The sequence below is a fragment of the Manduca sexta genome, chromosome 16 (genome assembly GCF_014839805.1).
Source record: "Manduca sexta isolate Smith_Timp_Sample1 chromosome 16, JHU_Msex_v1.0, whole genome shotgun sequence".
NCBI lineage: Eukaryota > Metazoa > Arthropoda > Insecta > Lepidoptera > Sphingidae > Manduca > Manduca sexta.
Window position 1 is genome coordinate 496,079 of NC_051130.1, and position 22,435 is coordinate 518,513.

At 39.4% G+C, this 22,435-nt stretch overlaps 2 protein-coding genes across 2 annotated transcripts; both read left to right on the plus strand.

The window, feature by feature from the left end:
• Positions 1–1,180: 1,180 nt before the first annotated feature.
• Positions 1,181–7,851, plus strand: LOC115451051 (3-ketoacyl-CoA thiolase, mitochondrial-like). Its single transcript, XM_030179245.2, has 7 exons — positions 1,181–1,478; positions 2,494–2,628; positions 2,948–3,212; positions 4,210–4,382; positions 4,871–5,071; positions 6,415–6,569; positions 7,466–7,851. Exons 1-7 carry the CDS (start codon positions 1,182–1,184, stop codon positions 7,569–7,571), a joined length of 1,332 nt encoding a protein of 443 aa, XP_030035105.2. The 5' UTR covers position 1,181; the 3' UTR covers positions 7,572–7,851.
• Positions 7,852–9,451: 1,600 nt separating this feature from the next.
• LOC115451059 (3-ketoacyl-CoA thiolase, mitochondrial-like) lies at positions 9,452–19,047 on the plus strand. The gene is made up of 8 exons (XM_030179253.2): positions 9,452–9,581; positions 14,962–15,128; positions 15,491–15,625; positions 16,068–16,332; positions 16,834–17,009; positions 17,310–17,510; positions 18,259–18,413; positions 18,883–19,047. Exons 1-8 carry the CDS (start codon positions 9,560–9,562, stop codon positions 18,962–18,964), a joined length of 1,203 nt encoding a protein of 400 aa, XP_030035113.2. The 5' UTR covers positions 9,452–9,559; the 3' UTR covers positions 18,965–19,047.
• Positions 19,048–22,435: the final 3,388 nt, after the last annotated feature.

Genomic DNA, 22,435 nt, shown 5'->3' on the forward strand with positions numbered 1-22,435 from the left:
AAATATTTTTCATTTATGTTTTCAAATATTGATAAAGTTAATTAAAAACTGTTATGTTATATAGAAAAATCAAAACACTATTATTCAAATATTGAATTTTTTTTTAAACTTCCCCCTTAGACGTCTTTTTAACTTTAATTAAACGTGTCGCTTCTTGAAGCATACTTTCTGATCCGTGGGAGCCATTGCGGAATAACAATGCATGGCGATACGAAGGATTTAAAATATTACATCTCCTTTAATACCGTAGATGGTGGCTGTACAGTTCGGACGTGTTTTAAATATTAGTTTTAAAAAAAACATTAATAATGGCCGTGGTGTTGAATAAAGGTAATTTTTATGCGTAATTAATTTTAATGTTTTTATTTTCTTCGCATTTGTTTAGTTTTTTTTTTAAGTTTGGATAAGGACGCAGTTCGGTTATATGTCGCGAGCGGTTGTTTTTCTATCGCAAAACTGCTTAACGTACACGTTTTAGGTAGTTGTTTACAGACTGCAAGGAATATGGGCTTCGTGAAAACAGTTTGTGTTACTCTACTTCTAAGAAACAGAAAAAAACTAAATGTCCTAAACCTGGGAACATTCATCCGCTCACCAACCAAAGATTTCATAGAGGTTTCTATTGTAAAAAATATTAAGATTTAAGAGAACATCGTCAATAATAGTTTTATTACTATAGAATTTAAGTTTAGATACTTGTAAGAACTGGAAGAAGTCTACTACCACTAAAAATGTTTAGTGTAAACAATCATGGGAATTAGACTTCTGTACGTTTTGAAGTTTGCAGAACTTATGGTGAGACGCATGTGTATAGCATAGTTAAGTTTAGCAAAAAAACTTGCAGAAGTTATCTTCCACAAGCTATTTCTACAGTGTGAGTACGAGTTACCTATCGTAAATTTAAAGATACAGGTTGAATTGTATGCTCGTTTGCCCGTTTACAGGCAGAAGCGGCCCTTGAGGGGCAAACCGGGCAACAGCTCGGCGCCGCGCGCGGTTTCCTTGAGGTCAATTTTATCGTCTTACCGATTAAACTGTTACAATCGGAAAGCTTTTTGGGGCCACAGTTTCGATTTGGGTTATCGAATCCATCACAAATAAAACGTTAAATAGCGCAAGAATTTCGATATGCGTTTACACTTACACTTTATAGCAATATTTAAATAATTCTATACCTATACATGCGACTCCCCGCAAATTCTGCTAGCCTCCAAATTTGCAGAACTCATTGCCGTCATTGTTTACGTGGTAAAAATTACTTGCGGAATTCATCTTCTACGCGGTTTCTTGGTAATGTAAACCTCGCTGAATATATCCCAGGTGTGTACATAGTGGCGGGGAAGCGCACTGCGATCGGTAAGTACGGTGGTGTGCTTCGAGATGTAAAGCCTCAGGACCTGTTCGCTGCAGCAGCGAGGGCGGCGTTCGAAGCCAGTGGAGTCCCACCAGAACTCGTCGACACTGTTAACATAGGGCAGGTAAATATAACTTCACCTTTTACCTTTTTGTAATTAACTCTTAGTATACAGAAGTTTTTGTATCATACTTATTTCTTAAAGAATTAAAATCCACTTAAACTATCATTTTCATAAGTATTTTTTTGCTATTTTCGTTAGTGAATTCATGAAATTGAACTATTATATGCAGATGATATCTAATATTTATTATAACCTTAATGAAATCATGTCTAGTTATGACAATTGCTGCAGTAGCTGATTTAATTAGGTTTTAATTACGATTAATTGCAAACCGGTTTTGTAACTCCGAGGTACCTTCTCTGCCATGTCATAGAAAAAACTGGTTTCTTACCTTGCCGTAGAGTTATCATTAATGAAATCCAAATCCATATAAGTCCTTTAATGTTTTTATCTTATTGAGGAAAACAAACAGATGTCGATGAGTACCTAAGTACATATATAACAATTTATAAAAACAACTTAATACGTTCTTCACAGAATATAAACTACATACAATTTTCAGCATAAAAAAGAGACATGACAATTTATAAAGTCATATAATATATCGATGCATCTAATCTAAATCACGCGGCATTTTAAACATGTTTTAATGTAAGTTAAAGGATGATGAGGAGTAATAAAAAAGAGTAACAAAGAGGATGATGCGCCAAATAAATTAAGTTCCAAAAGGAATAAGGCGACGAGGCGGTGCACGGAACTGTGCATTTATGCGACACTTCACACATGGTAATACCAAAGCCATAACGAGACGCTTAGAACGTCAAATAGTAGCCCTTATTCGTATTCGATTATATATTCCCAACTCCTCCGTATCTTTCTGTTTGATTAATTTCGTTGCGGAATAATGACAAATTAGTCTTTCCTGAGACTCGCCGAGCTTCACTACTCGGTGTCATAAAATGCGTGCCGCTGCTGATCCTGGCTTAAAGGAGTTGTAGTGGTGGGTGTGAGGGCGGGAAAATCTCTTATTCATATTAGATATAATGTCGAGTTGTATACCTGCCGGCTGTCGCAGACAAGTTCGATGTCCCCGGGAGGGCTGGCCCCTCGACACGCAGCACTGGCGGCTGGCGTGCCGCGAGAGAAGCCAGTCGTAAGCACTACCTTGCTCTCCGGATCAGCCATCAACTCCACTATCTTAAGCACGCAGGTATTTTATTGATTTTATTAGCAGAAGGTACAAAGTATGCCCATGACTAAGAAGTGAAAGCAGAGAGACGAGCCTACCTCTAGACTCATTTAGCGACAGATAGAAAAAAATATTCAGGCTGCCGTAATCAAGGGAGGAAAAAATTTAAGTACTGGAAATGTTTTATCTTGAACAAAAATGTAAATTTACTGCACCTGATAGTAAGTACTTATGTAGAGAGCTGTTCAAATAACACCAACTATTACAACGCTGGAACTATAAAGCTCAGTCGTATTTAATGCCTTGCCGCCTTAAGTCTTTTTACGTATACTAATTTCAGGAGATCCTAATCGGATCAGCGCACGTATCTTTAGCAGGAGGGATGGAAGTCCTCTCCGGCGTGCCATTCCTTGTCAGAGGTGTCAGGACCGGAGTGCCGTTAGGAGCGAACATACTGCTGGACGACATGAACATATCAGGACTCTTCGACACGTACTGTAAGGCAACCTTAATAGAGACATCAGACAAACTGGCGAAGAAATACGGAATCACCAGACAAGGAATGGACGAGTTTGCGTTGAGGTCACAGAGATATTGGAAAGCTGGTAAGAGTTGAATCGTTATTTATGAGATCTTGATGTTTTTATACAGCAAAAGGAGACCAGCTAGTTACAATCATAATGGTAACCGCTTAAACTGTAAGAAACATACCTAAACTTAGATTTACATGGCACTGCATCGTAATGAAAATGAAATACGCTCCTAACCCTATCACATTTTGATATGTTACAGGTTATGTCTAGTTTTTAACTGCAGTTAGTTTTAAACTATATATATCATCACTACTGCCTCGGTGGCGTAGTTGTAAGTGTACACGGTACAAGTACGACTGCCGCGCTGAGGTCCTGGGTTCGAATCCCGGGTCGGGCCAAAATAATTGTGACTGGGTTTTTCCATCTTAAAAATTACTCAATCGAAGTTCGGAGTCAGGAAGTTGGCGGTGTGATACCCCCGTGCCTCGGAAAGCAAATATAGCCGTTGGTCCTGCGCCTGATCTCTCTCCGGTCATGTCGGATTGCCGTCTCACCGAGCTATGAGAGTGAAGGAACAGAGAGTGCACCTGTGTATTGCGCACACACTTGTGCACTATAATATGTCCTGCGTTCCTTGGTGATCTCCGTTGAGATTGGCCGCCGGGGCCGAAATTTGGCTAGGAGGGATTCATATATATCATATATATTTATGGGGTATCGGACCCCGCAGTCACACCGGTGGCAACCTGCGAATGAGGTACTGGAATCCCCCGGCTTAACGAATGCCGGGCTTTGGGGGAAAGTTGTAACGGGATAACTGGGTAGGAAATGTGAGGGAAGGATGAGCAAAACTCTTAGGATAGGAGGAGGGGAGAAGGCCAGAAAATGTTCGCGAGCCTTAATAGGCCGCAATTTGAATTGGCAACCGTGAGGTGTACACTGTGTGCCCAGGGCCGCGACAAATGTCCCCCTATGCATAGGCGTGCTTTCGGTGTGGAGACCGAGCGCACAAGAATTGCGTTAGGCGGGAGCGTTGCTAATATTATACAATGCGGTTTATCATTCGTAGCACATGACAATGGAGTGTTTGATGCTGAGTTGGTACCTGTTATGGGGAAGTTCAAGGGTAAAGATGTCCTGTTGTCGCGAGATGAAAGTCCTCGGCCTAACACTACATTGGAGCAGTTGGCCAAGCTGCCGCCAATTGTTGCTGGCAGTCTGCTCACTGCAGGCAATAACTGTGTAAGTGTTCTTATCACTCATCATAGATCCATGGGCTAAATAGAAAGATCATCATCTCATAGCATCCTATATAGACTAGAAGAGCCTACAGCTATTCTAATTTACAGGTTTACGTTTGCAAAGAATTGTCTAAAATGTACAAATTACTCTAAAAGTTATAAAATCGCCTTCCATTTTGTAAATGTTTACACTTTGCTGTTCCGGTGATCATTTTTAAACACGTCATACAACCCATTGCCCTGGCTGCAACAGAAGTTTGTTTAGGGACAAAATAAATCAAAAAAACTTACTTCTTATTATGCCCACCTACAAGGTTGACAGACTACCTGGCCAAGGTCGCAGGGACTTGCTAGATGCGACCGCATCTAAAAGGTTAGTCTGGAATCTTTAGATGATGCCTTTTTACACCAGTGGACACCTAAAGGCTAGAGATAATGATAATTAAATAAACTTTTACTAAATAAGAATAAATTTCTCGAAAATTTTAGGGTATAAACGACGGTGCTGGTGCAATTATCCTGGCCAGCGAAGACGCTGTGAGACAACACAAGCTGAAGCCACTGTCAAGGGTAGCTGCCTGGAGCCGCGTGGGGGTCGACCCCACCATCATGGGGATAGGCCTTGCGGTGGCAGCACAAAAACTGCTGGACGCAGCATGCTTGAGGATAGATGACATAGACTTAGTTGAGGTAAACAATATAGGCTCGGCTTTCTAATTCCGCTATATCTTCCCAAGTGTGATATTTGACAAAAATGTATTTAATCAATGAGATAACAGCAAACTGGTATCAGATATAATACATGAATTATCTAGAACATAAAATGATAAGTTATAGGCATACAATGAAGTAATAAAGATTTTGTTAAAATAATTAAACGAAATATAACAGGGCATCTAAGAACACATTAAAACTCTGTACTAAGTTATTTATTAACACCTACGATATTATGCCTGAAAATCACATGATATTAGCTTAAAAATTCTTCTTTGGTTCTATACTCCATGATTAGGAGCGTCTTATTCCGGAGTGAGAGTTGCATATCACTTGGGCGCTGGCGTCAAGGGGTGCAAAGCGATCGCATGTCAAAAATGATCTCCGAAAAATGGAGCTTGTTCAAAACGACAATATTTTTTTTTATCTAAGGGATGCGGGCTGATCTTAGAGTTCCATATGATTAAGACAGCCCTGTCAATGGTCTAATATATGCTTTATGTTACACACAAATACTTACATATTTCTGCCGCCAAGTTTTGCAAGCATTATTGTGTTCCAAAGTTTCAGTCATTGTAGTAGTTTGTTTGATAAGCAGTATGATCGCTATCCTGTATAATAATAGTCAAGTCAAGAAGCAGCATATTTATGTAGGGATAATTATAATAATAATCATAATATCAGCCCTGTATTATATGCTGTCCCACTGTTGAGCACGGGCCTCCTCTACTACTGAGAGGGATTAGGCCTTAGTCCACCACGCTGGCCTAGTGCGGATTGGTAGACTTCACACACCGTCGAAATTCCTATAGAGAACTTCTCAGATGTGCAGGTTTCCTCAGATGTTTTCCTTCACCGTTAAAGCGATAAACCGATAAATTCACAAAGGATACACACATGATTTTTAGAAAAGTCAGAGGTGTGTGCCCTTGAGATTTGAACCTGCGGACATTCGTCTTAGCAGTCCGTTCCACAAATCCGTTCGTAGCGATAATTGCATCTCGTTAATTGATACTTAATTTGTTCAACTCTACGAATATAGTATACACCAGTGATAGTAATGGCACGCATACCATAGGTGGAAATATAATTCTGGCACCATAATAATAACTGACAATGTATTGCAAAAAATATGGTAGGGTCATAAAAAAAAGTGAAGTAACCCCAGCCCTGAGTGGCACATTATTATTAAGGTTCACCAAGCCTAGTATAGATTACCTATAAGGTACATTGTAGTCACTGCCATGTTTGTACAAAATCCTAAATTTCTCTTCAGTCTCCATATAAATGTACTTTTGTGTGTCAAAAACCTCTTCCAGGTGCACGAAACCAACGCAGCTGTAGCCGTGGCGAGTGTCAAACATCTAGGAATTGAGGAGAAGCAGCTGAACTTGAGCGGAGGAGCCATCGCCATCGGGCATCCGTCCGGCGCGTCAGGGGCTAGGCTGATCTCACACATCACCCACGAGCTCAGGTCAAGGGGACTTCAGATAGTACCTTGTTATTATGGATAGTCTAACTGGGAATGAAAGGGACTGCGGAGATGAAGGTCCTGTAGGTTCAATACCCGAGGCACATGTGTCTGACTTTTCGAAGTTATATGTGTTTATGGAAGCGGCAATAGCCTAGTTGGTTATGGAACGGACTGCCGAGACGAATGTCTGCAGGTTCAAATCCCAAAGGGCACACAACTCTGACTTTTCAAAAAAAATATGTGTGTATTATTTGTGAATTTTCGCTTGCTTTAACGGTGAAGGAAAACATCGTGAGGAAACCTGCATACCTGAGGAGTTCTCTATAGGAATTTCGAGGTGTGCGAAGTCTACCAATCCGCACTAGGCCAGCGTGGTGGTCAGTAGTAGAGGAGGCCCGTGCCCAGCAGTGGGACAGAATATAATACAGGGCTGATATTATATTATTATGTGTTTATCAATTAAAACCTTTGAAAGCGAAGGTAAACAGCGTAAGCAAACCTAAATAACTGAAGATTCTTCATAGAAATCTCGATATGTGGTGTCTACTAACTCGCACTAGGCCAATTATTTTTATACGTACATGACAAAGTGACTCCACTGCACACGATGGTAAGTGCAGTGGGATTCAATAGAATGTCGACTGACGAGAGATGACTACTCCTCACCAGTCGACACAATTATACCAGCCTGTTGGAACCGGATATACATATGCTGATCCTGGAACGCGACACTTACGTGGGCCATTATGGCGGGTTTTAACACCTTGTGTACGGTGGTCGCTATCCGGGCGAATATAAAATATATCCTACCAGCATCTCCACACCACACAGCACACATAGCAGCACTGCCTCGTCTTTTAATTGTGTTAAAAAAAAGTTAGCGTTTTTTGTTACAGACGTAAACATTTAAGGCGAGGGCTGGCGTCCATGTGCGTGGCAGGGGGGCAGGGCATCGCCATCCTTATAAAAAATGCTGATTGGGAAGATAACAACCATAAATAAAAAGCTGACTTCTAAAAACTTTAAGTGGTATTAAAAAAGTTGTATAAAGCAAAAAAAAACAAAGTATGAATTCGTCGTATCGTAATTAGAAAAAATATAATAAAAAAATGCTATAACGAATTTATATCGAGGACAAAACGTGTCCCAGAAAATCTTTATTTGACGACTATATGTACCTCTTTACTACTTAGTATCTCGTCCAGGATTTACCGACTCAGGATAAAAACAATGTGACACTAATCGGGTATCATGATTCCGATTCACGAAATGTAACCTTACAATCCCAGGACTCTAAGGAATGTAATAAATAATAAATATTATTGATTTATCTCGACTTTTTATCAAAAGAATGGCGGTGAGTTCATTGATGACGAATGAGCATGAGTGGACTAAGTCTATCAGAATAGTTGGTACCACAACTGGTGGAAAGTGCTTCTTCTAACAGGAAACCAAAGTGAGAGAGTTTGCTTTAGAGATAGTCTAACTTTGACTTTGATGGTTTAACCAAGTCGGAGCTCTGGAGTTTGAGCGGCAGGTCTTTGTTAGGCCTTTTAACCTGATTCCCGAAGAATGGTAAAGTTTTTTTCTACACGCCCCTTGCAAGCACGAGGCCCTGTTGACGGGGGTTTACCCCATTCGCTGCTGTCTTGCTTGTTATGTTTCATAAGGTAAACAATTTTACTGGATGCCCCAACATCCTCACTTCTCACTTCTCTGTACTTATCTTTTTATTAAATGAAATTACGATACTATAAAGTATTAATGGTTTAAATGCTGTGTGTTGAAACTGCTTATGACCAAGTATGGTTCTTACCGCTAGTTATATCTATTTATGGAAAGTCAATACAATAGTGCCGATAAGTTGCAAGATTCAGCTCTTGACTAAGTTTTTTAAACACCATCTCAAAATTTTATTTTATTTATTAGGTTTTCCAGCAGACTTAACACTACTTAAGACTTACTATAGTATTGTTGCCGATCGACGACAATTTTTCTTTATCTTGATTTATCCACAACACTTCATACTCCCAGATAATACGATAAACATAATATTTAATCATACCAGCGTTTTTGTTGCCAGAGACGTACTTAAAATCTATCTGCCAAAACGAACTCATTATCTTATAAAGCAAGGTTCCCAAAATTTTTTTACTCATAGATTCCTTTCATAATTTTGCTGGTTCCGGTGGAAATATTTTTTAGGTTTTGCAAAGAAAGTGTATTACATAACAACTACCGCCCAGCCATCGCTGGGGGTGATGTTGGGGTCACCGTGCCTCTTACGACCCCTATCAATATTATCTACCTGCATTGATAGGTGAAGTCAAGCCAACATTTTAGTATTTTACTATCAAACCAGATTAATTTTCGTAGGCCACCATTTTTTGGTCACAACTACTTAGACCCCCGTCAAATCTCCAGTAGACTCTTGAAGGTCTACCTGGACTACTATGGGTATCAATGCTATATATTATATGAGTTTACACCTTTATCCCCATAGGAGAAGTGGTGCTATTGAAACCACAGTTCGCTAATGTTATTTACAGTTTATGGTGGAATAAATCACCCTTGCATGATTTCAAGAGGGTTGTGCACATGCATGGGACTTAAAAAATATAGATATTATGTATTATTTTTTAAAATAAATAAATGAACCGCTCTACACTTATTAAAAAACTACTTTACACATTTGAAATAATTTTGAAAATAGCAACACTAGAGTTCCTTGCTCGCTCTTCTCTGGTGGAAATTGCTTTTTGAACTGGCGGAGTAAATATTTTACTGACATTAAATAATACTTAACATTTTACACAATCAATAAATCATTTAATTTCGTATGAATGAACAACGAAGAAGTTTCTACTACACAACCATTTGTGGGTCACTACCCCCAAAGCAAACATTACGCTCCAGTTATCAATATGTTAACAACATTTTAGTACCGTCGCGAACTCTCTCGATATCAAACGCGTTTTTGCATCGGAAAAATGGCAGTGGCTATAAATAAAGGTAAATAACAATTATTGTTAATTTTTATTATAAATACTTTCGTACTTTACTAATTTTGCTAAGGAATTTCGTTTGTTTATGTTAGTTGCCTACGTGTTACTTTTACGAATATAAAGTACATGGAGTCGACTTTTAGGTCATACTGCCGGTATGCCAGTTGCAATAACAAGTAATACAAGTACTAATCCAAGTAATCACAACTGAATTAAATACACCAAGTGCCCAATCGTTTAATAGTATTATTAATACCAGCCCTATATTATAGTCTGCCCACTGCTGAGCACGTCCCATTTCTAAGAGGGTTTAGGCCTAGTAGAACACGATGGATTGTTGCGAGTTGACAGACTTCACACACCTTAGACATTGTTATGGAGACTTCTCGGGTATGTAGGTTTCTACACGATGATTTCCCTCACCATTAAAGTACACGATAATTCATAAACAATACATATGTAACTTGGAAAGTCAGAGGCTTTCGTCTTGGGTATTGAACCTACTGGCCTTCGTCACGCCAGTATTTTCCATTCCCAACTTGCTTTCGAGCACAGTAGGTACCAAGTATTAACCAATATACTTAAAGTACCTTTAACTACAATTAAATCCAAGTAATTACCACTTAAGTCTTTCAAATTTAAACCCCGGTTTTATAGAAACGAACTGCGAAAATTTTATTTTGTGGTGGAATCTTATTATTTTGTTTAGAGTTACAATATCAATAAATAAAGATATCTATCAGATAGCCTGCGATAAACAACGTAATAAAGTTTTTATACTTTGCACTAAGGTTAAAGTCACTTAAGGATTTGATTGTATTTAAATTCGTAGGGTTATTTAAAACGTACGCCCTGTAGATTGGGAGCGTTTGAAGAATTCCACCACGGTTCCTGCCTGTCGTAAAGGCGACTAATAGGGGCCATTGGGGGGTCCTCGGCAGCCAGTAGGGGGCTGTCCGCTCTTAGTGTACATCATGCGCTTTTGCACATCCAGTTGACCCCCGGGATGGACATCAGCTTGGAAAGTAGGCCTCACGCTGCCGTTGACGTCGAGAGCGTCCTTCGGTTTTCCTTTAGAAAAGTACTTCTTCAATTAACATAATATCTGTAATCTAATCGCCTCCTTAGTCTAATCGCAAAGTATAATAATATAAGCGGGAGATTTTGGGTTCGATTACTAGGGTATATTGACTGGCTCGGTGGCGTAGTTGTACTGCATGGGCAGTACGGCATCGTTCTGTGGTCCTAGGTTCGAATCTCGGGTCGGCAAAGTGCTATTTCGATTTTTCTGCTCATTATTAGCCATGAGTCTGGAATTTGTGCCCCATATCACATTATGGGACGGAACACACTTATGGAAAAGTGGCTGCCCTGGTTGCGTATCTACATACCCCTTCGGGGATAAATGCGTGATGTGTGTTTTTACTAGGATATGTTTGTGTAACAGTGCCCCTATTACACCTGATGGTGAGCAGAGTGGGGTCCAGACAGTGTTGACTGACGAGAGATGATTACCCCTCACCAGTCAACACAAATATGCCGGCCTGTTTGAAACTAGGCATTATTTTGTTTGACGGTTACTAAAACTATTTGTCTCGAATCGCATTCCAAGGAGACATAAAGATCTCCTTCAAACTAAACAAATCTTTTGAACAGTACGCGCAGAGCACAATAGAGCATGCGTTAAAATATTTTAAGCATATTTTCTGCCTGCAGTGGGGCTCTATCCCAAAACATAATTGAGTTTACCACGAGAAAGAAAATAAAAGAATTTGATTCAGTAATTTCGCTCCATTATAAGGTGATTCAAATCTATACTATTTGATGAATTAAAAATACTTATACAGGGTCATTTTGTAACCCTAGACTTAAATTTAACTGCGAGAAAGTCATCTTGAAAGAAGCAGTTTACTATAAGTTACTCTAGCCTAAGGTCAAAAACAAAAAAGTAAAATTTTCAAACAAAATAAATATTAAAATAGTCATTTTATTTTTACACACCTTTTGCCACTACTACTATACTAGAATTCGTCGGAGCGGCAACATCGCACACAGTCATTGATAATATTATGCTCACGCACACGAACAAGTGATGCACACTCGGAGCGCAAGGGTAGTTCGTCGCACCGCGCGCGCCGCGCCGCAACCGGACAGCTGATGTCGTCGCTTTAACTACCTAGGGTTTTGTGTCGTACCACATCACTCAATCAACAATTAGATCAGCAGCGACGACGCTACGCCGACGTTACAAACAGACACATACCTAAACATCATTATCATCATCAGCCACATAAAGTCCACTGTTGAACATAGGCCTCCCCTAAAGATTTCCAGACGGACCTGTCGAAAGCTGCCTGCATCCAACGTGTTCCCGCGACGTTTATCAATTGCAGGTGGACGTCCAACAACATAAACATCACGCACTAATCATCACATTTCATTAGAACAATATTTTCTATGCTCAAACTATCATCATAAGCAAACGACACTAATCAAACAACCACAACTGCATAAGTTAGGTACACATAACACATGATTTCTGTAATTTTAAAGTGGTTTCATTCTTTTAAATCAAAACACACACATTCTAATGTAGGTAGTTCATCCATTATAGTAGATAAGTAGGTATAATAAATACGTTCAACGGTTAGATTTATAACACTCATAACAATAAAATATCATTCAAGTCTGGCAATTCACACGAACAATTAATAACGAAGTTACAATCTTGATAATAATTAGGTAATGTGATAGTTTGAGGTAAAATGTCGAGCGACGGGATGCGTCACGGCGCGGCGTCCCAATAGGTACCTTAACATGTTTTCAAAAAACTAAATGCATTTACCAATACCTAATGATGATTTGTAGATTGCTTGTTCCTTTAAAAGTTGTTTCATACTTCAAAGTATTTTTAATACATTTAATTTGTGACTACCTCGGTGCCGCACTTGTATTATAGTACGGATGCTTTGCTAAGGTCACGGGATCGAATCCCGGGTCGAACAAAATGATATTGGATTTTTCCATTCAGTAGGTACCTATCGCAAATTCATAAATCCACATTAAAATCGTAATGACAGCATCCGATAGAAACATAATCAATAGATTGTGATTAGTTCAGTTTCGCGTACGCGTCAACGATGCAACTTCGCGATCGTAAAATATGCAAAATGACAAAAAATATTTCTAAAAATAAACTCTATTTTATAAGTGTTAAGGTCGAATTTAGGGGACCACTTTAAATTTCTTTGTGCCTGACCGACCAACACGCGACACACGAGTTAAGCGAATTCCACAAAGTAGCGGCAAGGGTCTGGAGTGGTGTTGCCTGACGTCCCGATTTTCAGAGTTCTGGGGACGTGACCCGTTTTGCACCAATAAAATTATTAAAACCATTAAGTATTATGAAAAAATAAACTACGCATTCATCACTGTGTTGAGTGCGACAATGCAATCAAAATAGCACGTATCATCTCACTAGCGCTGAAGGTACAGTTTTGTTTTATTCTCTTGCTTAGAGATGCGACTATCCGGCGATCTGTGCTTTGATGTTAAAACAGACATCCAAATTAAAACGCAGCGCTAGCATGACTCGCAGTGATATTTTTTGTAAAACGCAATACATAAAACTTAAATTTAAAAAAAATACTTGCTTGTCCCGATCTACAACACTAAATCTCGATTTGTTTTACCTTCTTGATTTTAAACAAATTGACCCTGGCAACACTAGTCTGGAGGTACACGATATTTGACGAGCCAGAGTTTTACAACTAACACATGCCCTCGCAGTGTTACCAAACTTTTTTTTATTATTACCTTATTATTCAATATCTTGTTTATACCCTGTATGTCTATTGAAAATGAATGACTGAATCCAAAATCTCTGTTATACTTTATTACTTAAAATAATGTTTCAAAAATACTAAAAATATTGCTGTGTATTATTTTAATTAGGTAGACTTTTCATTAATCATTTCATCATAAATCATTACTTATTTTATTTTGTAATACAATTGTGTGTTAAATCTGTTAGAACATCATGTAATAAAAAAATCTAATATCAGAATTTTTGAAATCCTGTGTCGTTTTAGCAAGCTTTTTGGTAAAAAGTTTATACTGACAACACTGCGAGTTTAGGCGAGAAAGAGTACGACTATTGTATTGAATAATCGCGCGCTCTTCGGACTCGGTCAAAGACTCGGACGCATTGCCATAGTGTCTATCTAGCAAAGAAATGGTACAGAAAGCATAATATGACGTTCGGTAATGTCTACGTAGTCTTCTTTTAGATATTATGACAAACCGAAATATTAATGTTGGAATTAAAATAAATATCGGAATATCATGTAGAATCTAAAAAAATACAATATCAATAGATTTAAATCTTATAACTTTAGTAATTATGTAGGTAACTTTTTTGGTAAGAAAATTATTTTATTAACGAAAATAACGTTTATAATTGACGAAATATTTTTTGTAGTAATTAATTATTGACTCAATGAACTGCTGCAACCAAGTCGGTGAACGTATTGGGAGTTCATTTGTGAGCTGACCTTCTGAACCCTATAGGTTCGGTAATAATATCATCAGCTGTGACGTAGTTCATTCACTTTAGTTAAGCGCGCTAAGAGACAGCGTGATCAAAAAACCATAAATCTAAAATCGGGATTATTGACGAAAATATTTGTTACTTATGAATAATTTTTTGCAGGGTGTTAGCAGAGGTCACCACGAACCTGTGGTTTCATTTAGTAACGCAATGTCGAAATGACCCTGTATATAACAGCAAAAAAGGAAAAAATGTCGTTTAAAACAAATATTATAAAAACAGATTTCTCATAATCTCGAGTTTAGTTTAATAACAATGCCCTATATTCTATAATCTATTGTTACACGATGAGGTATTAATATTTTCTCTCGCACTTGGTATCCAATACAAAAAACTCTTTAGGCCGTGGTTCTGAACGTAATCTACTCATTTGCGGTGGTATTGTCCCTCAAGTGATGTCATACGGGCATGGCAAAGTGACCCACTGTATCTGCAAGTATTATACCGGCCTGTCTGAACCTGATATACACACGGAACGCTACGTGGGCCACTACGGCGGGTTTTAACACTATACTTACAGTGGTATCTATCCGGGCGGATACAAAAAATATCTTACAACTAGCAAATGTTGATAATACTATTAAAATAAAAATATTCGACGTGCAAGAGCTATAGTATAGTCAATTCCTTATTGATATAGTTGATCATTGGATAGACCCATGATACAAAGCCTACTCGCTAGTCTGTACTGTCTGTCTTTAGTCTGATGGTATACGAACAGAATTACTTATGTGTTTCGAGTTTGATACAAAAACCTATTATTACAAATGACCTTCAGGCATCTTCATAGTGGCGGCTAAGCGCACGCCATTTGGCAAAATGGGGGGCATGTTGAAGGACATGCATCCTTCAGACCTGCTCGCCGCTGCCGCCAAAGACGCCTTCAAATCTGGCAACGTGGCGCCTTCGCTGGTTGACACTACCAATATTGGACAAGTCTATACTGTAAGTTCTATTAGCGCTTGCTTCAGTGACGTAGTTGCGTCCGCGGTACAATACCGCTCTGAGGTCCCGGGTTCACATCCCTGATAGGTCAAAATAGTGTGACATTTTCTACCTAATGTAAGCCGGGAGTTTGGAATTTGTGTTCGATATGGTAATAGCTCAATCCCTATCACATCATGGAACTAAGCACACATGGCTCAAAGACCTGCTCGTATCTCTGCCTAGTGTCTTCAGGGATAAAATTCATGATGAGTCTTTTGTTTCTATAAGTGGAAAAGAAAGAGGACAATCAATTCACATTTTTACTAACATAAACGCGATTTTTTTTAATCATGGTTAATACATAATAGAACAAATTATAGATCAGTGGTACGTCAGACGGTGGTTTATCTCCTCGTCATGCGGCTTTAAAAGCCGGAATTCCTCAAGAGAAGCCAGCCCTCGGCATCAACCGGCTCTGCGGCTCTGGTTTCCAAGCTGTTGTGAATAGTGCCCAGGTAAGTCAATAGTTTATCTCAAGGTCAACATGGGACCTGTATATTTCTTACAGTACGTACTTAACAACATATTAATCTCTGCAGTGTCTCAGGTTCGATCCTCGGGTCGGGCCAAAGTTATAAGTATTAAATTTTTCTACTCGGTATTAGTACGTAGTCTTGAATTTGCGCTTGTTATAGTGAGAGGCTCCCCTTATCACATTATGGGGTGGAATATACACTGCAGAAAGTAGACGCACCACTTGCGCCTCGGCCTATCCTTTTAAGGATAAAAGGCGTGAGTATATGTGTGTAATCTTATTGTTATATACATCTGAATAACACGTGCAAGTTGCACAGCGGATAGTGAGCGGGAATTACTAAAAATGGTAGGTAGCAACACCGATCGAAGCAACGCCCCTGCGCTACACCATAGCCCAAAAGTTTTGTTTTTCATTTTCAGGACATCATCACAGGCACAGCTCAGGTCTCACTCGCTGGTGGGACAGAGAACATGTCAGCAGTGCCATTCGTGGTTAGGAATGCCCGTTTCGGAGTACCACTAGGAGTCAACATTCCTTTCGAAGACAGCCTTACTGGAGGCTCACTGGATACGTACTGCAACTTTACCATGCCGCAGACTGCTGAGAACTTGGCTGAGAAATACCAGCTGAAGAGAGGCGAGGTGGACCAGTTCGCGTTGCAGTCGCAACAGAGGTGGAAAGTGGGTTAGTATTTTTTTCTTATTTTGTCAAACTTACAGCTGAATAACGAAACGAGCATTCCCCTCAGTAGATTGTAAGCGCTATAATTGCTTAATATATAATCAGCAGAATATAGTTATATCATCAAGAACGAATATAATTCCCTATGCGACTGCACTGACTTTATCCATCTGAGACACTAGGGTTGAGCCTAATTTCATTGTTTACAATGCCCTTATTTTTTCAACCAAGACTGCAACAGTATGGTACACTGTCTATTATTATGGATCATGCCAGTATCGGTGTCGTAGCCAGTAAATCTTCAGAAAATTGCCATATGCCATTGCATTAAACTAGGTTTATGATCAGCAGCATGCCCTGTGGCAACTTCCTCCAAATATACACTTATTCTAGAATGTATATTAGTGATGACATTAAGTCTTCTAACTTGAAAACTAAACCTGAAACTTTCCGTACAGCTATCATTCGCCAACCTATCATTAAATATTTTTGTTTATCTGCAAGCACACGACAGCGGTGTCTTCAAAGCGGAGATGGCACCCATCACGGTGAAGGTCAAGCGTCAGGAGGTCGTGGTGGACAAAGATGAGCATCCTCGGCCCGAAACCACACCGGAGGCACTCTGCAAGCTGCCCGCTCTCTTCAGAAAGGGTGGAGTGGTCACGGCTGGTAACTCCTCTGTGAGTATTGATTGGGTATCTCTTAATTATCTAATACTTTTGATCGAGGTTATCTAGGAGACTAGACTAACTGTGTTCGTAGATACCAAAGGCGTCATTATGTTTCGATATTGATTATAAGTCTCATGAGTTCTGCTTTGACGTGGAATCTCAAAGCAACTACCAAATAAATTACGCTATTTTGTAAACTGGTATGAAATGATCTCGTTCGTTGTTCCGTGTATATTGGCTGTAAAGCAATAATCAGTATAATTTCCATTTTTATGTTATGGCTAATTTTAAAATCCTCTTCATGTATAGGGTGTGAATGACGGCGCTGGTGCAGTAATCCTGGCCAGTGAGGATGCAGTGAAGCAACACAAACTGTCTCCGCTGGCACGGCTGGTGGGCTGGTCGTTCGTGGGTGTGGACCCCAGCATCATGGGCATCGGCCCAGTGCCCGCCATCCAGAATCTACTCTCCGTCACTGGAATTAAGCTAAACGATATTGACTTGATTGAGGTAATATACTTTGATATAGATTTGTCCCGCTAAGTAGTTTCTTTATTGAATACTGGCATAATAACAAGGTAGAGTATAAATTCGCTAGCACTTCTAAGTGATATAGTCACAGACAAAACGTAATAGAATCCTCAATTGACCTACCTGACGTATGATTTGATCCTAGAACCTACCAGTCCAATTCAATATTTAACATGTGCGCCAAGATGTAACATATATATGTGTGTCATTAGCGAAGGGTGAATTCTTCTGTAAGGCAATCCGACAAATGATATAGCTGCATAAATGCGGTGTGAAAATCGTTTTAATGGTAATTAGATTCTACATAAATTACAAAAGGGAACTCTTCGCGAATGATGTGTATAATAATAATAATATCAGCCCTGTATTATATACTTGCCCACTGCTGAGCACGGGCCTCCTCTACTACTGAGAGGGATTAGGCCTTAGTCCACCACGCTGGCCTAGTGCGGATTGGTAGACTTCACACACCCTCGAAATTCCTATAAAGAACTTCTGAGATGTGCAGGTTTTCTCACGATGTTTTCCTTCACCGTTAAAGCGAACGATAAATTCACAAAGAATGCACACATATTTTTTTAGAAAAGTCAGAGGTGTGTGCCCTTGGGATTTGAACCTGCGGACATTCGCCTCGGCAGTCCGTTCCACACCCAACTAGGCTATCGCCGCCGATTAGGTGTGCCAATGATGTGTACTTATTTCAACATCAATTTCGTTCTATCGCCAGATCAACGAGGCCTTCGCTGCCCAGACCCTGGCGTGTGTTAAGGAACTGGGTTTGGACCAGGCCAAACTGAACGTCAATGGTGGAGCGATAGCCATGGGCCATCCCGTGGGAGCTTCAGGAGCGAGGATTACGGCGCACTTGGCACATGAACTTAGGTAATATAGACCGAATGACGAAAATTTAGATAGTATATTCTGATCAGGAAAATAAAACGCTTGCTTTGGGCGACACTTTTACTTGTTCTTATAAAGTTAATATGGTCAGTACAAAAGATTTGTTCCATATATTACCTCAACATGGCGAGGCTAATACTAACTTCGCCATGTACATATTCTCCTGGTCTGGCTACAATACGAATAGAATTAAGATAAAATTACCGCAATATTTAAAGTGTTATTATGATTTAGTGGAAACTGAAAAGAACTGACGTAGGTAAACGGTAATAAACATAATATATAAAAAATCTTTCTTTGAATAATTAAGATTATAATTAAGAAGTTCATAATACTTTTTTATTGCACGATAATTCTCAATAAAACTTTAATATCAATTAGAGATAATGAAAAGAGGATAAGTAATTTTATCCTTTGATAAATAAGGCTTAATTTTACTATCGCTTTTCAGACGGCGCGGTTTGAAGCGGGGCATCGGATCAGCATGCATCGGTGGTGGTCAGGGAATCGCGTTGCTTCTTGAGACTGTATAAATTGTTACCGTTTATATATAAAACCAATTATATTGATTTAAAACTAATTTAAAGTACTCATATTTTAATAAATTTATTTTTTTACAATAAGTACTTACCTGTTTCATTTAATATAAACATAATCGCACACATTCTTACCAGTCATGACACTTAAATACAAATTCTGTATTGTGGATATCAAATACCAACCAACATACAAATAAATACGGACATTTTAGATTCAGTCCAGATTTGAACTTTACTACTACAATAATACAGTTTTAAGCTGCCCACCTATATCCGTTACCGCCTTTGAGGCCGAGATCATGTGTCTGAGGGTCCTGGGGTATGCCCCAGCTACTGCTATGCTACCGCCGTGTCAGCCGTTTTAGTGATGCGGGGCCACCGAGGTTTGGGGCCCTTCTTGGCCCATACCTACATTAAACTAAGCGGGCGCCCAAAAGGTCGGAATGCCCTGAAAAGTCCCGACAAATATAGATATAGGGCCTCTCTATGGCAAACTACGCTTGTACGGGCAAGCACGTACAAATTGTATCATCAGCATTTTACGCCGTTTGAATTGTCATAGTATCATAATATTGTCCAATCAGTTCGCATTCGGTCATCAATCATTCCGCGCGTACATGAGTACGCGCGGAATGTGAGTGAAAATAGATATATTGAAATACTTTGATATAATGATAATGATATCATTATATCAAAGTATTTCAATATATCTATTTTCTATCAAAAAAGGACTTTCTCTCATTCTCACAAACAATAATATCATTCTATCATAAAGATACTGTACGCACCGTACATATCTTTTGATCAGGCTCGAATACTTTGATATAATGATAATGAGTACGCGCGGAATGATTGATGCCCGAATGCGAACTGATTGGACAATATTATGATACTATGACAATTCAAACGGCGTAAAATGCTGATGATACAATTTGTACGTGCTTGCCCGTACATGCTCCCCGGGCGAGAAATGGGGAAAGAGAGGTTTATGAAGTTAATGATAGGTGAGTGACATGAGTTACAAGATGATCAAACAATGGTTCCTTATAATTAAATGATTGACAAGGTGATAAAACAATGTTGACTTAAAATTAAGACGATTGATTAAAATGTCTATAAAGCACGGGCGAAGTGCTTTTGTTTACATATCGCGAATTTGTATCGAGCTTTACACTATCACACATATCGGATTCACTTTTACATTGCTTTATTTCACCTAAACCGCGACACTGATATACGGCACTTGTTTCACTACACTGATTCACTGCACACTCACTGACACAACGAACCAGGGGCGGATGATTTGGGCCCACTGTATCGACCTTGACGACTGCTTCCTCTGCTTGGCCCGTCGTCGGCGGCTCAGGCTGCGTCCGCACACGGCAGCGGCGCCAGAGAAACGCGGCACCTAATGCAACTGCTACCAAAACTACTAGGTATATGGCAACGTAGTGATGCACATCATGATACGAGACGCGCTCTGTAGGGTAGGACATTATCTTTTTTTTTTCAAATGGTTCTATTAAGGTAGTGTATGTTTATCGATTTTAGTTCTTTCGGCAATATCACTATTTTGTGTTTCAAAAAGTTGACGGGAGGGGGGGGGGGGGTGAGGTGTTCTACACTATTTGATACGTCCCTCACCTCGGACATAATAATTATTCCTATTACTATGGAGGGAAGTGGACAATTAATATTTCCAACTCCTCCCGATCTTTCTATTTAATTAATCTCGTTGCAGGATAATGACAAATTAGTTTTCCCTGAGACTCGCCGAGCTTCACTGCTCGGTGTCATAAAATGCGTGCCACTGCTGATCCTGGCTTACAGGAGTTGTAGTGGTGGGTGTGAGGGCGGGAAAGTCTCATAATAATTATTCACACATAAATACTCATGCCTTACATCCCTGAAGGCGTAAGTAGACGCGCGTGTATTCAATCCCATGATGTCATAGGGGGAGAAGAAAAACCAGTAACACCGCCCGACCCAGAGATCGAACCCCAGACCTCAGCAATGCAGTCGTACCGCACAACACAACGCCACCGAGGCAGTCATCATTATTCGCATACAAAAATGTATCAATAATGAGCCTCCAGTCTGATTTATTTTTAATATTTCGTCAACATCCAGATATAATAAGTAGGCACCCACATACAATCTTCCACATCTATACCTACATATAATAAAATCATGGATTTACGATGTCTCCATCTATACTAATATTCAGTACCGGATTTATATTTTTATGAGTGTAGGCCACTTTATTTCCGCCGCCCCATGTAAGTAGCTTTATGTATGTATGAATACAATGACGTTTTACAATAATAGGGGACCGGCCTGTGTTCGATTTTGTACATTATTCTATATGAAATGGTTGATAATACAAAAAAGAAACCCTCCTGTGAAAACTGCATTAAAATTGGTTAAAAAATGAGCCAGTAATTCATATTTCAAATATTACTATGTGCCGAAGTGGGCGCGAAATGGGGATATCGCTTCATCTCTTTCTTTCGCACGCGTCGTAATGCCCGATGACGTCACACGTGGGTATTGCGCCTCTTTTCTGTTTCTTGTTACTTACCCCTTCTATCGAAATTAAAAGACTTATAACTTGTTGATTTTTTACCGGATTTAAATAATTCTTTCTGTGTTATCTATACTATTATATAAAGCTGAAGAGTTTGTTTGTTTGTTTGTTTGTTTGTTTGTTTGAACGCGCTAATCTCAGGAACTACCGGCCCAAACTGAAAAATTATTTTTGCGTTGGATAGCCCTTTGTTCGTGGAGTGCTATAGGCTATATATCATCACGCTATACCCAATAGGAGCGGAGCAGTAATGGCTAATCTCAGGAACTACCGATCCAAACTGAAAAATTCTTTTGCGTTGGATAGCCCTTTGTTCGTGGAGTGCTATAGGCTATATATCATCACGCTATACCCAATAGGAGCGGAGCAGTAATGGCTAATCTCAGGAACTACCGGTCCAAACTGAAAAATTCTTTTTGCGTTGGATAGCCCTTTGTTCGTGGAGTGCTATAGGCTATATATCATCACGCTATACCCAATAGGAGCGGAGCAGTAATGGCTAATCTCGGGAACTACCGATTCGAACTGAAAAAATCTTTTTGTGTTGAATAGTCCTTTGTTTGTGGAGTGCTCAAAGTTATATATCATCACGCTATGCCCAATAGGAGCGGAGTAGTAATGGCTAATCTCAGGAACTACCGGTTTCAACTGAAAAATCGTTTTGTGTTGGATAGCCCTTTTATTTGTGAAGCGCTATAGGCTATATATTATCACGCTATGACCAATAGGAGCGGAGCAGTAATGGCTAATGTCAGGAACTACCAGTTTGAACTGAAAAAATCTTTTTGTGTTGGATAGCCCTTTGTTCCTGGAGTGCTATAGGCTATATATCATCACGCTATGACCAATAGGAGCGGAGCAGTTATGGAACATGTTGC

Coding starts and splice junctions, on each gene's coding strand:
- LOC115451059 (XM_030179253.2), top strand. CDS start 9,560: ATGGCAGTGGCTATAAATAAAG. Junction 9,582..14,961: donor GGCAGTGGCTATAAATAAAG/GTAAATAACAAT, acceptor AATGACCTTCAG/GCATCTTCATAGTGGCGGCT. Junction 15,626..16,067: donor CTGTTGTGAATAGTGCCCAG/GTAAGTCAATAG, acceptor TTTCATTTTCAG/GACATCATCACAGGCACAGC.
- LOC115451051 (XM_030179245.2), top strand. CDS start 1,182: ATGCGACTCCCCGCAAATTCTGCTAGCCTCCAAATTTGCAGAACTCAT. Junction 3,213..4,209: donor ACAGAGATATTGGAAAGCTG/GTAAGAGTTGAA, acceptor TATCATTCGTAG/CACATGACAATGGAGTGTTT. Junction 4,383..4,870: donor TCACTGCAGGCAATAACTGT/GTAAGTGTTCTT, acceptor CGAAAATTTTAG/GGTATAAACGACGGTGCTGG.